This window comes from Spironucleus salmonicida, chromosome 5 (genome assembly GCF_000497125.1).
Source record: "Spironucleus salmonicida strain ATCC 50377 chromosome 5, whole genome shotgun sequence".
NCBI lineage: Eukaryota > Fornicata > Diplomonadida > Hexamitidae > Spironucleus > Spironucleus salmonicida.
The window spans coordinates 620,005-631,527 of NC_090600.1; the positions used below are offsets into that span (position 1 = coordinate 620,005).

Here is an 11,523-nt window from a genome sequence, read left to right on the forward strand (position 1 = left end):
AACGTTGTATCAGCTAACCCCACGAAAATCCGAATGCTTTGGAAGTCCATGAGGCCAAAGTCGAGTGTTACGCCCTCTAGCCGATACCAATAAAAAGCTGCCAAACCGCCACTCAAGATGCGATAGCGCACGCTCTATCGCAGGGAAATTCCGTGTTGCAGTTTCGACGTTTTGCGGCCAGCGCAATTCCGGTACAATCAGATGGCCTTGGATTCCACGTTAACGGCTTTTCGTGTTTAATTCGTTCTAATTTGACCAGAATTTTGCATCCCACAAAATGCCCAAATCTTCATATTTGTCTATTAATATATTGCCAGCATCTCGCGGCGAGTGATGTTTTGATAATTCCAGCTAGTGATTTTTGGTTATGCAGAAAACGGCGAAACATTTGTGGATTATGTGCTTTTGAGCGTATTTGATATAAACACAAATATCTTTTTCACCCTTCCACAAATGCAATCATCGGATTTGCAGGACAACCTGATGATGACGGGGCTGTCGAACAGCATCAACGACAACTCGCTCATCACATCGCAGAAATAGGCGCTAGATCAGCAGTACTGTCTCATCAAGGAGCTGCAGGCTGCGCTGATGAAATAAACATCGACCGGCCAGGATGACGACTATGAGATATTGCTGGGTAAGTACAAAGAGGTGCAGGGTTAACTTTTAGAGCAAAAGCGTATATCCTCTTAGTTCAGTTACACGGCAGCTGAATCAGCTCATTCGGCAGCTAACTTTAAAACGTAGTTAGATCAACTGTAACCTGAACACCAAAAGTTAACAATGCAGTTCAATAATACGTCGCAAGCGTTATTTAAAACACAAGCAGATTTCAATACAATGAAATTAGAAAACTCATCATTGGTAAATGAAACTTTAATTTTAAGACAATCCAATGACGAGTTTATTACTAATATTTCTGAATTAACAGACTCTCAAACATTAATAGGGCAGTAGAATTTCGACTTAAAGAATAAAATTTCGGTATAGAAAGAAAAATTAACTGCAGTTACGTAAGCTAATGAAAATGCTTAGGTAAAAATAGAATATATTGAGTAAAATAAATAACAGCTTTAAAAACTGAATGACCAACTCAGTGAAAATCTTTCAACAACCTATGAAAACGTTAAGAATCTTCAAATTAAACTATCATAGGTAGATAATGAACTATTACATACGCGCACTGAAAATACAACTTTAACTCAGGCATTGTAAAAATTATAGCAGTAATCTTCTAGGAATGAAGAAGTTAACGGAGAAAAACTGAGCATTTTATTGGCAGAGCATGAAGATTTAAAGCATAGATTTTCAGCTCTCAAAACTACTAATGATCAAGTATAAGATGAAATGACCTTAAAAACCAATGAAAATTAAATTTTAACCTTAAAGCTAGAAGAATTATAAATTAAGTTTGCTGATCTAAGTTCGTCAAATGCAAACATGTATTAAAAGCATTAAACTTTAATTAAAGAAAATGAAAAGGGATAGATTTTATTAAATCAGCAATCATTAAATATTACTAAACTTACTACTCAAAATGATGATAAAACAAATTAAATTCAGGCATTAAAAACTGAAAACGAGCTTGCCTTAAAGAGTTAAAAGGATATTAATATTCAGCTTTAAAAAGTGTAAAATGAGTTGAATAATGTTCAACTTTCATCATAAAAAGAAGTATCTAGTTTAGAAAACTCCATTTCAAAGTAACATACTATAGTAGCTTAAAAGACGTAAGAAATTAAAGCTTTAAAATAAAATCAAGATACCCTAAAGGCTAATATTCAAACATAAAATAATGAATTTTCAGATCTTTAAAAAGCGATGCAAACTTAACAAAATTCTAATTTCCTAGAGATCAAAAAGCTGGAAGATGCCATCAATGAAAAATTATAGGAGATTTCCGCATTAAATTTAACTATTTCTCGTTTGTAGATTTAAACAGAAAATATGGCTTAAAATACTGATAATTTAAACTCTAACTACGCAAAACTTCAATAAGAATATGATGAACTTACAGAAGTTCATAAGAATCTCAATTTTTCTCTTCTTAGCTAAACTGAAGAAATGACAAATGAATTATAAAAATCAACCTCTGCCACCTAGAATAATGCCATGTAAATCAATAATTTGTAACTTTCTAACTAGACTCTTACTTCTGAAAATCAAGATATGAAAATTGTTATTATTCAATTGAAAAATGAGATTTAGCATCTAAAAGAAGTAGAAAATGAGTTAACAAAAACAACAGACAAACTAGTCATCCTCCAGTAACTAAATACGCAGATTAATACTTAAGTTCAATTATAGGTTTTAGAAATTCAAACTCTGAACTCAGAAAACGAGTCACTTTTCAATGATAAAGAAAATGCTCTTACTAAATTATAAATATTAGAAACTATGATACACTAACAATCTGGTGATTTAAATATATTGAAAACTTAGCTTGTTCTCTAATAATAGTAAATATCAAATGTATAATAAGAATCTAAGGAAATTACAAATTAAAAAACACTAGTTTAGTAATAAAATGAACATAAAACATAAATTATTTCATAATTAGAGAGTAAATTATCTTCAATTCTTAATAAATCATCCACTTCGGTATCATAACTCGAATTAGACGCTCTGGAAAAGAACAAAATTATAAATGAATACGAAAAATAGGAAATAGAGTTGAAATAGATGATAAAAGGTTAGAATGAAAAGCTGGAAAATCACATAATTCAGTAATCATTGTCTTCTAAGTAATTAGACTAGCTTAATGGTGAAGTTACTATGCTTAAATAGTCAATTACTGGTAAAAATTCAAGTATAATAGATTTAGAAAAATAAATATAGAAATTAGAAAATACGATCATTTCTTTAAATTCTGATCTTAATAACCTAAAGTAATAACTATCAGACAAATAAGAAAACAATGATATTCTCTTGAAGTCTAATGATAATATTAGTGAGAATTAAAAGCATTAACTGGACATTTAAGCTGCTTAAATTCATGAAATTAATACCCATAAAGATGAGCTGAGTGCTAAACTGATAGATAAAGAAAGATATATTAGTTAAATTGGATGTGAAAAACTAGAAATTTAGAATAAAAATTCACTTCTTTAATAAGAAATGAACCGTAAGAATATTCTTATTGCAGATTTAGAACTTGAAATTGAAGAAATGAAAAACTAGATCGATATTGCTATTTCGAAATCGATAAAATATGATAATTCTAAGTCGATTTTGCTTGAATTTGCAGCAGAAATTGAGGAGAAAAATCTTGAGATCTAAGGCGAAAATTTAGAATCAAGCATGGTTTTATAAAATGAAAATGATGAGCTAAAGAGCAAATTGAACTCAATGGAGCAAAGTTTACTATAGCAGCTGAAAGAAGTGGAAAATTCAAATGAAATTGAAATTTCGAATGCGTTAGAAATTGAAATTTCAGAACTAAGAGCTTAAATAGAGAATTTACAAAGATAAAATGAGATGTTGAGAACAGTGAAAAGTACTGAAAAAGCTGCCGGTGATGAGTTCCAACCAGAGCTCGAAAATCTTTAAAATAATCTCCTGTAAACCCTCGACGAGCTGAATTCCACCAAGCAGTTAACCGAAATTCTTTAGTCTGAAATTGCTGAAAATCGCGTTTCTAGCGCTGCCTTGCAAGACAAAATTACTGCTTTTGAGCGTGAGAATTCAGCACAAAAAGCGCGTGTGGAAGAACTCCAGCAGAGCGAGGCGAGGCTCAAAGGTGTTTTTCACGATATAAAGGCCTCGGTTAAGAGATGAACTGAACTTTTTAATACAATTCTATATAATACTACGTGTTCACTCCAATCATTTAAGTTTAAAAATTGACTGATTCTAACTTATTTTGATAAATTTCTCCTCTTTTTAGATTATTTCCTTAATGATTTCATTCTTTTCCGCCTCTTTCTGCATAATTTAATTTACCTCATTCAGCAACAACGAAATTGAGCTATTTTGCTCAATTTTTTTCGCCACTTGCAAGCCGTATTCCGTCAGTACGGGAAACGTGTTTTTGGCTATGTTGGGTAGCAAATACTCCCTGTTTTGATAGTTGTGCGTCAGGTACAGGCAGTACTTTAGAAGCTTTGGTGAGAGAATTCCCATGTACGACTGCGTGTAAGGATCTGATATATCTTCGTCTGCTTAAATATAGTAAATGTTAATAATAATTTAGTTAACTTTACGCCGAATGTCCGTTAACATCGCTATCAGCTTAATGTTGTTCTTCGATTTCGTCAGAAACTCAGAAATCCTTTCTATTGTGTGCGTGATCAGAGTCTTCATGTCGCCTTTAATGTCAATGATTTTTTAGTCTGGAACTGACTTTCTAATATCCTACACTGATAATAGTGGGAAAAACTCGAGCCATATTGAATAAATGTCCGGCTCTACTGAATTTAGCTCTTTTAACAGCTCTTCTGGCAACTTTTCATCTTCATCTTCGTTTATATATATTTAAAACGATTTATTAAGTTAAATTTATTACTCTTTCAAGGTATTAAATTAAAGCTGCAAGTCTTCCAAAGGCACATCTTAAATAAATACTTTCTGTATAAACTTAATATCATCAAAGCCTATAAAGTATAAGTAAAGCAAAAGCTTTTCTTTTTACTGCTGATTTGTCAATATCATTTTAAATTTTAGGAGTGGAAATTAATACCTAATATATATAATACAATAAAAGAGGGAAAATTAATTTCTACGAGTATTCTATAATATTTCTTAAATATATAATAGTGTATAAAGTTTTTAATATATATTTATTATTATATAATTATATTGAATATAATTTTGGTCTCAATATTCCAAACAATATATATATTTAAATTATATCTTTTTAATATTAAATCTTTAATGAACAAACATCACTAGAAAAATTTATAAAATATATAAAAATAATAAATTTACATATTTTTACAAATTGTCAATAGATAAAATATATGCTTATAAAAAATAATCGCTAGTTTAAGTTAGTAATAATAATTTTTATACATTATTAATATAATACATAAATGGAAAATTCCAAACACCTTATTTCAGAGATAGAATTTTAATATCAATTTTTCGATGTCTAAATCACGCATAATTACAATACAATGGATTAATTCATAAAATTGCCGTATCCTCCAGAAACGTTTCATATGCATAAAACATAACCAAAAATAAAAATTTCCCCAGCAAGATTAGAATTAAACTAAATCAAAAGAAAATATAAAAAATAAAAATCACTAATTAAAAGAGTATGAGTGTATGAAATAATTAGTAAATAACTGGTTTACTTTAGTAATTTTAATAAAATAAACATGATATATTTTTAAGTAAATATTGTTATTATATAAATATAGTATAAATAATTTTCATTTATTTATACTTTTTAATATATCATAATTAATAATATTATTTTATCCAAAATGAAGTAAATTTCACCTAAGGAACTAATAAATGTATTTTCTTAAAAACCTAATTAATCGTCTAACTTCTAGCTTTCACCTATTATAAATTCAGTAGATTATTCTGACTGTGATCGTGTTTTGGCATTTATTATGTAATATCCATAACATCCTCTATCATAACAAATATAAAATGCTATTACTATTATAAGACGTTAATTTCGTTAATATTCAAGACTTTCACTGTCTTTTAATGGAGGTAAAGATGCTACAGTTTTGTTACATTTAGTTCGCACAGTTTGCGTTATTATGAGCAGATTTTTGTAAACTGAAGAACCGCATACAATATTCAGACGCCTTGTACGAGTTTTTGTCATTCACGTAGAAAAGTAGTTTCCTGAAATATCTGAATTTCTGATAGAGAGCGAAATTAAATATAATCTTGGAATTCATGTATATTAAGGTATCGATTTTAAACAGAATTTGCAAAATTTTATAGATGATTTTTCACCTGAAATATGCTTCGTTGGCGTACGGAAAGGAGATCCAACAAGTAAAGGTGTTATTTAATAGGCTAGTCCTGGTTGGCCTTAGGTTGTTAGATGTAGTGCATTATACGATTTTGAATTTTTAGATGTGTTTGATTTTCTGTTACGCTTTAATTATAAATATTGTGAACTTTACAACAAAGGATTTACAAGTATCGGAGGGATCGAAAATAGTTATTAGAATGAAAAACTAACAGGACGGGATATTAAGGAACTTGTTAAATCTGGACAGAATGATAGAGTGGTGGACCAACTTCTAGATCGTGGTATAAGTGTAGAGAAAATAGAGGAGCAGTACATTGATGATCTGAGCTAACCAGCCTTTTTCGTTAGTAGGTTGGAAATTAATGAAAGAGGACAACGAAATAACAAGTGATACAGTATTTTATAGCCTATATTGAATTATCTATAAAAATCACTGTAACAGTATTATTTTCTAACAAATATTGAATTTTTGCTTATAAATTTGAATAACAAAGTTGTTAGCTATGTATAATTTGTTATTATATACATATTTTATATAAGTAATTTAATATTTATTCTAAAATTTATTTAATCATAATGGTAATTAAAGTATTCATAAACCAAAATAAACAGAGCAAGTATCAATGAATAAAAGAACTGAATTAGATAAAATTGCCAATTAGTGCGGAAATACTAAATAATTAGAATGATTTATAATTTTAAATAGATGTATAAATTTGGTATATCCATCCAATTATTTGGTCATATAATAACATTTTTAAGATTATATAAAATTTTAAAGCTCTAAGATACCATATCGTCAGAAATTTGTTCTACTTTTTAACAGAATTCTTATACTTTTAATAATTATTATCTTATATTTTCAAATTATATACGTTAATAAGATATATTTTATGCTAGTTTTCCAAGTTTTATTTTATCAGAGATAATATCTGTATTGATTTCACTACTAAAATACATAACACTATAGATTATTTCGTCATTAATCAAATGATTTTCATATGATTCACTTTATAAATTTTAAACTGTAGCTAATCTATGCAATATTTTTGGTATCAAAGACTGCTTATATGCTATAGTATTCGTAAATTATGATTTTTATACTGCTGATAACACAGATGGAATAGTTATTTTTCTTAATTTATTGATTATTTTCGTTCTTGAACTATTGCTCATTTACTAAACTAGATTGAGTCTGGAAAGCTTAAACTATACTTTTTATTTGATAAATAAGGTTAAAAGTATCTTAAAAGAAAAATATAGAAATTATAATAATCTTTATAGATAATAGATAACTATAGTTTAAAATATTCCAAAAAACTTTTATATTATATTTAAATAATAATAATAAAAAATATTTTTTAGTATAATTAATAATAATTATCTAACAATGATAATAAGAAAATTATTCTATTTTATTAAAAAAATTCTTTGTGGGATGTATAGAATTAATTAATTAATTATACATGTGTATGGGATAAAATACCCCTAAAATGTATAATATCTATTGGTTTTATAAGTGCATACGTTATTATTTTTATGTTAACCTGGATAATGTAATAATATAATCTAGTAAGACAGATTATAATAACTTTAATATAAAACCAAGGATGAATTATATCTTCATTAAGATTTTAGGTTATAATGTATAAATATTTAACTAATGTTTCTAATTTATTAAGTAATATAAAAATACCTTCATAATCAGTACTATTTACCAACTAATTCGCAGATAACTTAATCTAAATTTTTAAAATAATCTTAGTAGGTTAATAGGAACAGCTAACAAAATCAAATTTATAAACCGAATTTCTATACTGTTAATATGAAGCTCTTTAAGTGAGATATCTTAGTCTATTGAAATAATCACCGTCTACAGGAAACTTTATACCCAATCTTTTGCTAAAATAAAAAATTTACAAAAAATAAAAGACCAAGATGCTCCAAAATTTGCAATAAAATTACCTCCTCATACAACTATAGGCACAGGAAACATACCTTGACACAATTTAATAGTTACCAATATAAAATATAAATTACAGTAAGTTTCTTTCCTAATTCAAAAAAACTTAAAATGAATGTTACTGTATATGCTATAACTTCTATTGGTAGAAGTTTATTTTTACTAAACTAACTCAAAACATTATTATGCCTAGAGACTCAAGCTAAAACTGTCTAAATCCGTATTCAGGCTTTTCCCAAGAGCGACTGAAGTAAATATAATATATTTAGGTTATGAGAAATTTCCATAAGTGTTTAACTTTAGGTTGGACTAAATGTTACAGTGGCTATGCGTAGCAAATTTTATCAAGATAAATCTGGCGAATATTTGTATGTCTAAGCTAAAAGATTATTAATCATTCTCTTCACGAAGCGGATACTTTTATTTAACCCCAGTGAATGATTTGGTCAAAATAAATATTGACCACACGGTGCTCTTAGAAGATCAATAAACAGCGAAGAGTAAGTCGAAATATTAGCTCTTATAAGGACTCGAGGTAACAGGCAAGATAAATTTTATGTATATTTGATTAACATATTTCAATTCAAATAAACCATACACAACCATAAAATTACTGCCCTAGCATAGTGCTGCGTTTAACGACCGTAATAAACTAGGCGATATTCCCAGATACAGTCCGACCGCTAAAATATATCATTTTTAAAGTGCTGCAAAGTTTATGCTGCAATTGATATATTATTTACTAATTAGTACCATTCACCAATACTGACTTTTGACTAAGCCCTGGACCGACGGCGCCAAATATGAAATATTCATTACTTGCCAAAATGTAATCTATTTACATTTCATTCAACCCCCATTCCACACGGCCCTAAGATACATCCGCACATTCACACTATTTTAGACAAACAGCCCACCGCTATTTTGGAGCACGCAGCACAGACCAAATTTTGCTCAAAAAGCGCCCATTTACTCCATATCACCTAATTCTACCAACTGTTATCGCACACTATTTCATCGCCCAGTTTCCGCCACTCCTTAATGCCACCAATTCGCCCCTGCTCTGATTTAGCCTTTAGAAGCGCTAATTCCAGAAACGCAAAATGCGCATTCAGCGAAGCTCATCATAGCGTATGCTCAGCCGGATCCTGCTAGCGTCTTCCGTTATTCGCTGGCCCTCAGGAGCCCAATTTTAGCATTAATAGATGCATTTTCCCTCAACAAACCTTCCAATTACGCAGTTTTTGAACTTTTACTGGGCGCCAGTCTAGCCGTATTCCGGTCCTAAAACCGTATTTCTGGCCCGCCAAAACGGTCAGAATTAGCACAAAATGCGAGTCGCGGCGTAGCAAATATCGCGTTTCTGAGGCTTTGCTGCATCAACGGTCAGATTTGGCAGGTTCGCCTAGCTTTGCACAGGAAAGAGTCAATATTTCCGTTCCTTTCTTGTGGTTCATACTGTAAATCTGGGCGATTAGCATACTCGGTGCCAGACGAGTTGAATTTAGCACACCACTTTATTTCACTCCCAGAGACTAGTACTGCGCATTTACTGCCCTGCTATTATTCCCTCAAGATTACTTGCCTTCAGCAGAAAAAGTGCAATCTGGGCGATTTGAATTGGCAGTAAAAGTTGTTTTCTCTCATTTCTCGTCTTCTAACGTTTAGAAACTGGCAAAGTTTAAAATCTAAACTAATTCTGGAGTAGTCGCGAAATACAATTTCAGATGACAGCAATTTCGGGTTCTTATCCGAATTTGGCAGAAGCTGACGCATTTTCATGCAAAATAGCCTCTCTGCCCTAAACTGTAAATGGGCCAACATCACTCATGCAAACTCCCTCATGAGCAGCATGAAAGTCTCGTAGTCCATCGCCTCCCCCGTCGCGCACTCCTTGAAGGCCTAAGTCATGTCCGCGTCGGAAAACTCGCCTATTATCCTGTGCATGATCCAGACGAACTCCTGCGCGTCAATGCTACCAGAGAAGTCCGCATCGGCAAAGCAGAAGAGGCTCCTGGCGGTGTCGCGGGGCTTGAACGTGTTCTCTGCGATATAGCAGAACCTCATGAATTCGCTTTTCGAGAGCGTCTCTGAGTCGTCTAGGTCCAAGAGGGACAGCAGCTCCTTGACGAAATCGGGGGTCATGATCGACTTGAACTGCTTGAGTACCTAGGTGCTGCAAGAAAGCGGCACGGTGCCGTCTTCCGTTTTCAGGTCGCCGAACAGCTGCTCGTATATGGCGGTGCTTGCTTTGAACATTAAAGCGACAGATTATCATGGTATTGGTATATAATAATATATTATTTGCGACAATAATATTATAATTTACTTTATGATACAATAATAAGTAGTTTTACAAATGGCTTTGTCGTTAAATCACTATAATATTTTTATGACAGCTTACATCATTCAAGTTTTTCAAGTATAAGTGGGGTTCTGAATGCTAATAAAAATTATCTGCATGAAATTAGCTTATTTTGATCCTCCATAACACTGATTCATTCAATTTTATCATACGTTAACTTTGTTATGAACTAATGTTTTTAAATAGCTAGTTAGTCGAGTTGTTATTCATATATATGGTTTAATGTTAAATATATTAACGTTTTATCAATTATTATTTATATTCTCTTACTTATATTGTGGTTTATTTTGAAATAATTTTTTCTATATGATTATAGATTTGTCAATTATAAATAAAATTTTAACTCAATAAAACAAATGATTACCAATTTTAATATTATACTTTAAAAGTTTAATTTAATGCTGCATTACCATAAACTTGATAATTTTTATTAAGTTAATTTGATAAAAATATCAAACTCCACAGCGCTACACCATATATAGAATAAATTAATATTCCTAAGTTATTTGGTTATACTGCAAACGAATTTGACGAAAAACTTAACATGCTTACCGTAAGTTTACAAAAATAAATTCATTTTTCAGTAATATATCAGTTTAACAAAAATTTAGAAATATTTGAATAGATATAACACTATTGCAAACAATATAATCCCAATATATTTATCCACACTATTTATGAGGCGAAATCAGATAATTCAGAGAAATAACATCAAAATCACTCCCATGGCATTTTTCTTCCAATTGGAATTGGCCTTACCATCTTTTTATATTGCATTAACAACATCCGTGCTGGACTTGCACACTTGGCCGATGCCCCATGTTATGTGTGCGCACGAAGCTTAATATTTTACGAATTTGGTTAGCTTGGCGGTCTAGAAATATAAAGGAAGCTGGAATCTTTAAGTTTTATGTTGTAGAACTCCAAATCAGGCAACTATACCTGTTAACTCATTTTGACTACTGAATACTTAGAATACAATATTATAACTAGTAAAAAGTTAATTACTGAATATTATTTTTCTACAATCACACTACAATTATTATATAATATTAACTAATATTATCAGTGAGTAAAAATATTCAATTGCTATTATAAGCTGCAGCCACGATAACATTTAACTTAAAATTGAAGAACGCTGTTTAAACATTATCTATTTCCCTACTTTACAGACACTAAAAACCCTAAAAACTATGAATCTGATTACATTATCAAAAGTGTTTCTTTCAGCATTTCTCGTTCATTTCAGCT

General features: G+C 30.4%; 6 protein-coding genes across 6 annotated transcripts; 3 read left to right on the plus strand and 3 right to left on the minus strand. All coding sequences in view use genetic code 6, as the record gives it.

Annotated features, from left to right (window-relative positions):
* Positions 1-453: 453 nt before the first annotated feature.
* On the plus strand, positions 454-3,780 carry SS50377_24942 (uncharacterized protein; the record flags this gene model as incomplete). Its single annotated transcript, XM_067908780.1, has 1 exon — positions 454-3,780. The coding sequence occupies one exon, from the start codon at positions 454-456 to the stop codon at positions 3,778-3,780; it is 3,327 nt and encodes a 1,108-aa protein (XP_067763601.1).
* A 48-nt stretch (positions 3,781-3,828) lies between these two features.
* Positions 3,829-4,653, minus strand: SS50377_24943 (uncharacterized protein; the record flags this gene model as incomplete). The annotated part of the gene is made up of 1 exon (XM_067908781.1): positions 3,829-4,653. The coding sequence occupies one exon, from the start codon at positions 4,651-4,653 to the stop codon at positions 3,829-3,831; it is 825 nt and encodes a 274-aa protein (XP_067763602.1).
* Positions 4,654-5,432: 779 nt separating this feature from the next.
* Positions 5,433-6,335, plus strand: SS50377_24944 (FAD synthetase; the record flags this gene model as incomplete). Its single annotated transcript, XM_067908782.1, has 1 exon — positions 5,433-6,335. The coding sequence occupies one exon, from the start codon at positions 5,433-5,435 to the stop codon at positions 6,333-6,335; it is 903 nt and encodes a 300-aa protein (XP_067763603.1).
* A 1,687-nt stretch (positions 6,336-8,022) lies between these two features.
* SS50377_24945 (uncharacterized protein) lies at positions 8,023-8,475 on the plus strand (the record flags this gene model as incomplete). Its single annotated transcript, XM_067908783.1, has 1 exon — positions 8,023-8,475. One exon carries the CDS (start codon positions 8,023-8,025, stop codon positions 8,473-8,475), a length of 453 nt encoding a protein of 150 aa, XP_067763604.1.
* A 1,259-nt stretch (positions 8,476-9,734) lies between these two features.
* Positions 9,735-10,166, minus strand: SS50377_24946 (uncharacterized protein; the record flags this gene model as incomplete). Its single annotated transcript, XM_067908784.1, has 1 exon — positions 9,735-10,166. The coding sequence occupies one exon, from the start codon at positions 10,164-10,166 to the stop codon at positions 9,735-9,737; it is 432 nt and encodes a 143-aa protein (XP_067763605.1).
* An 823-nt stretch (positions 10,167-10,989) lies between these two features.
* Positions 10,990-11,226, minus strand: SS50377_24947 (uncharacterized protein; the record flags this gene model as incomplete). Its single annotated transcript, XM_067908785.1, has 1 exon — positions 10,990-11,226. One exon carries the CDS (start codon positions 11,224-11,226, stop codon positions 10,990-10,992), a length of 237 nt encoding a protein of 78 aa, XP_067763606.1.
* Positions 11,227-11,523: the final 297 nt, after the last annotated feature.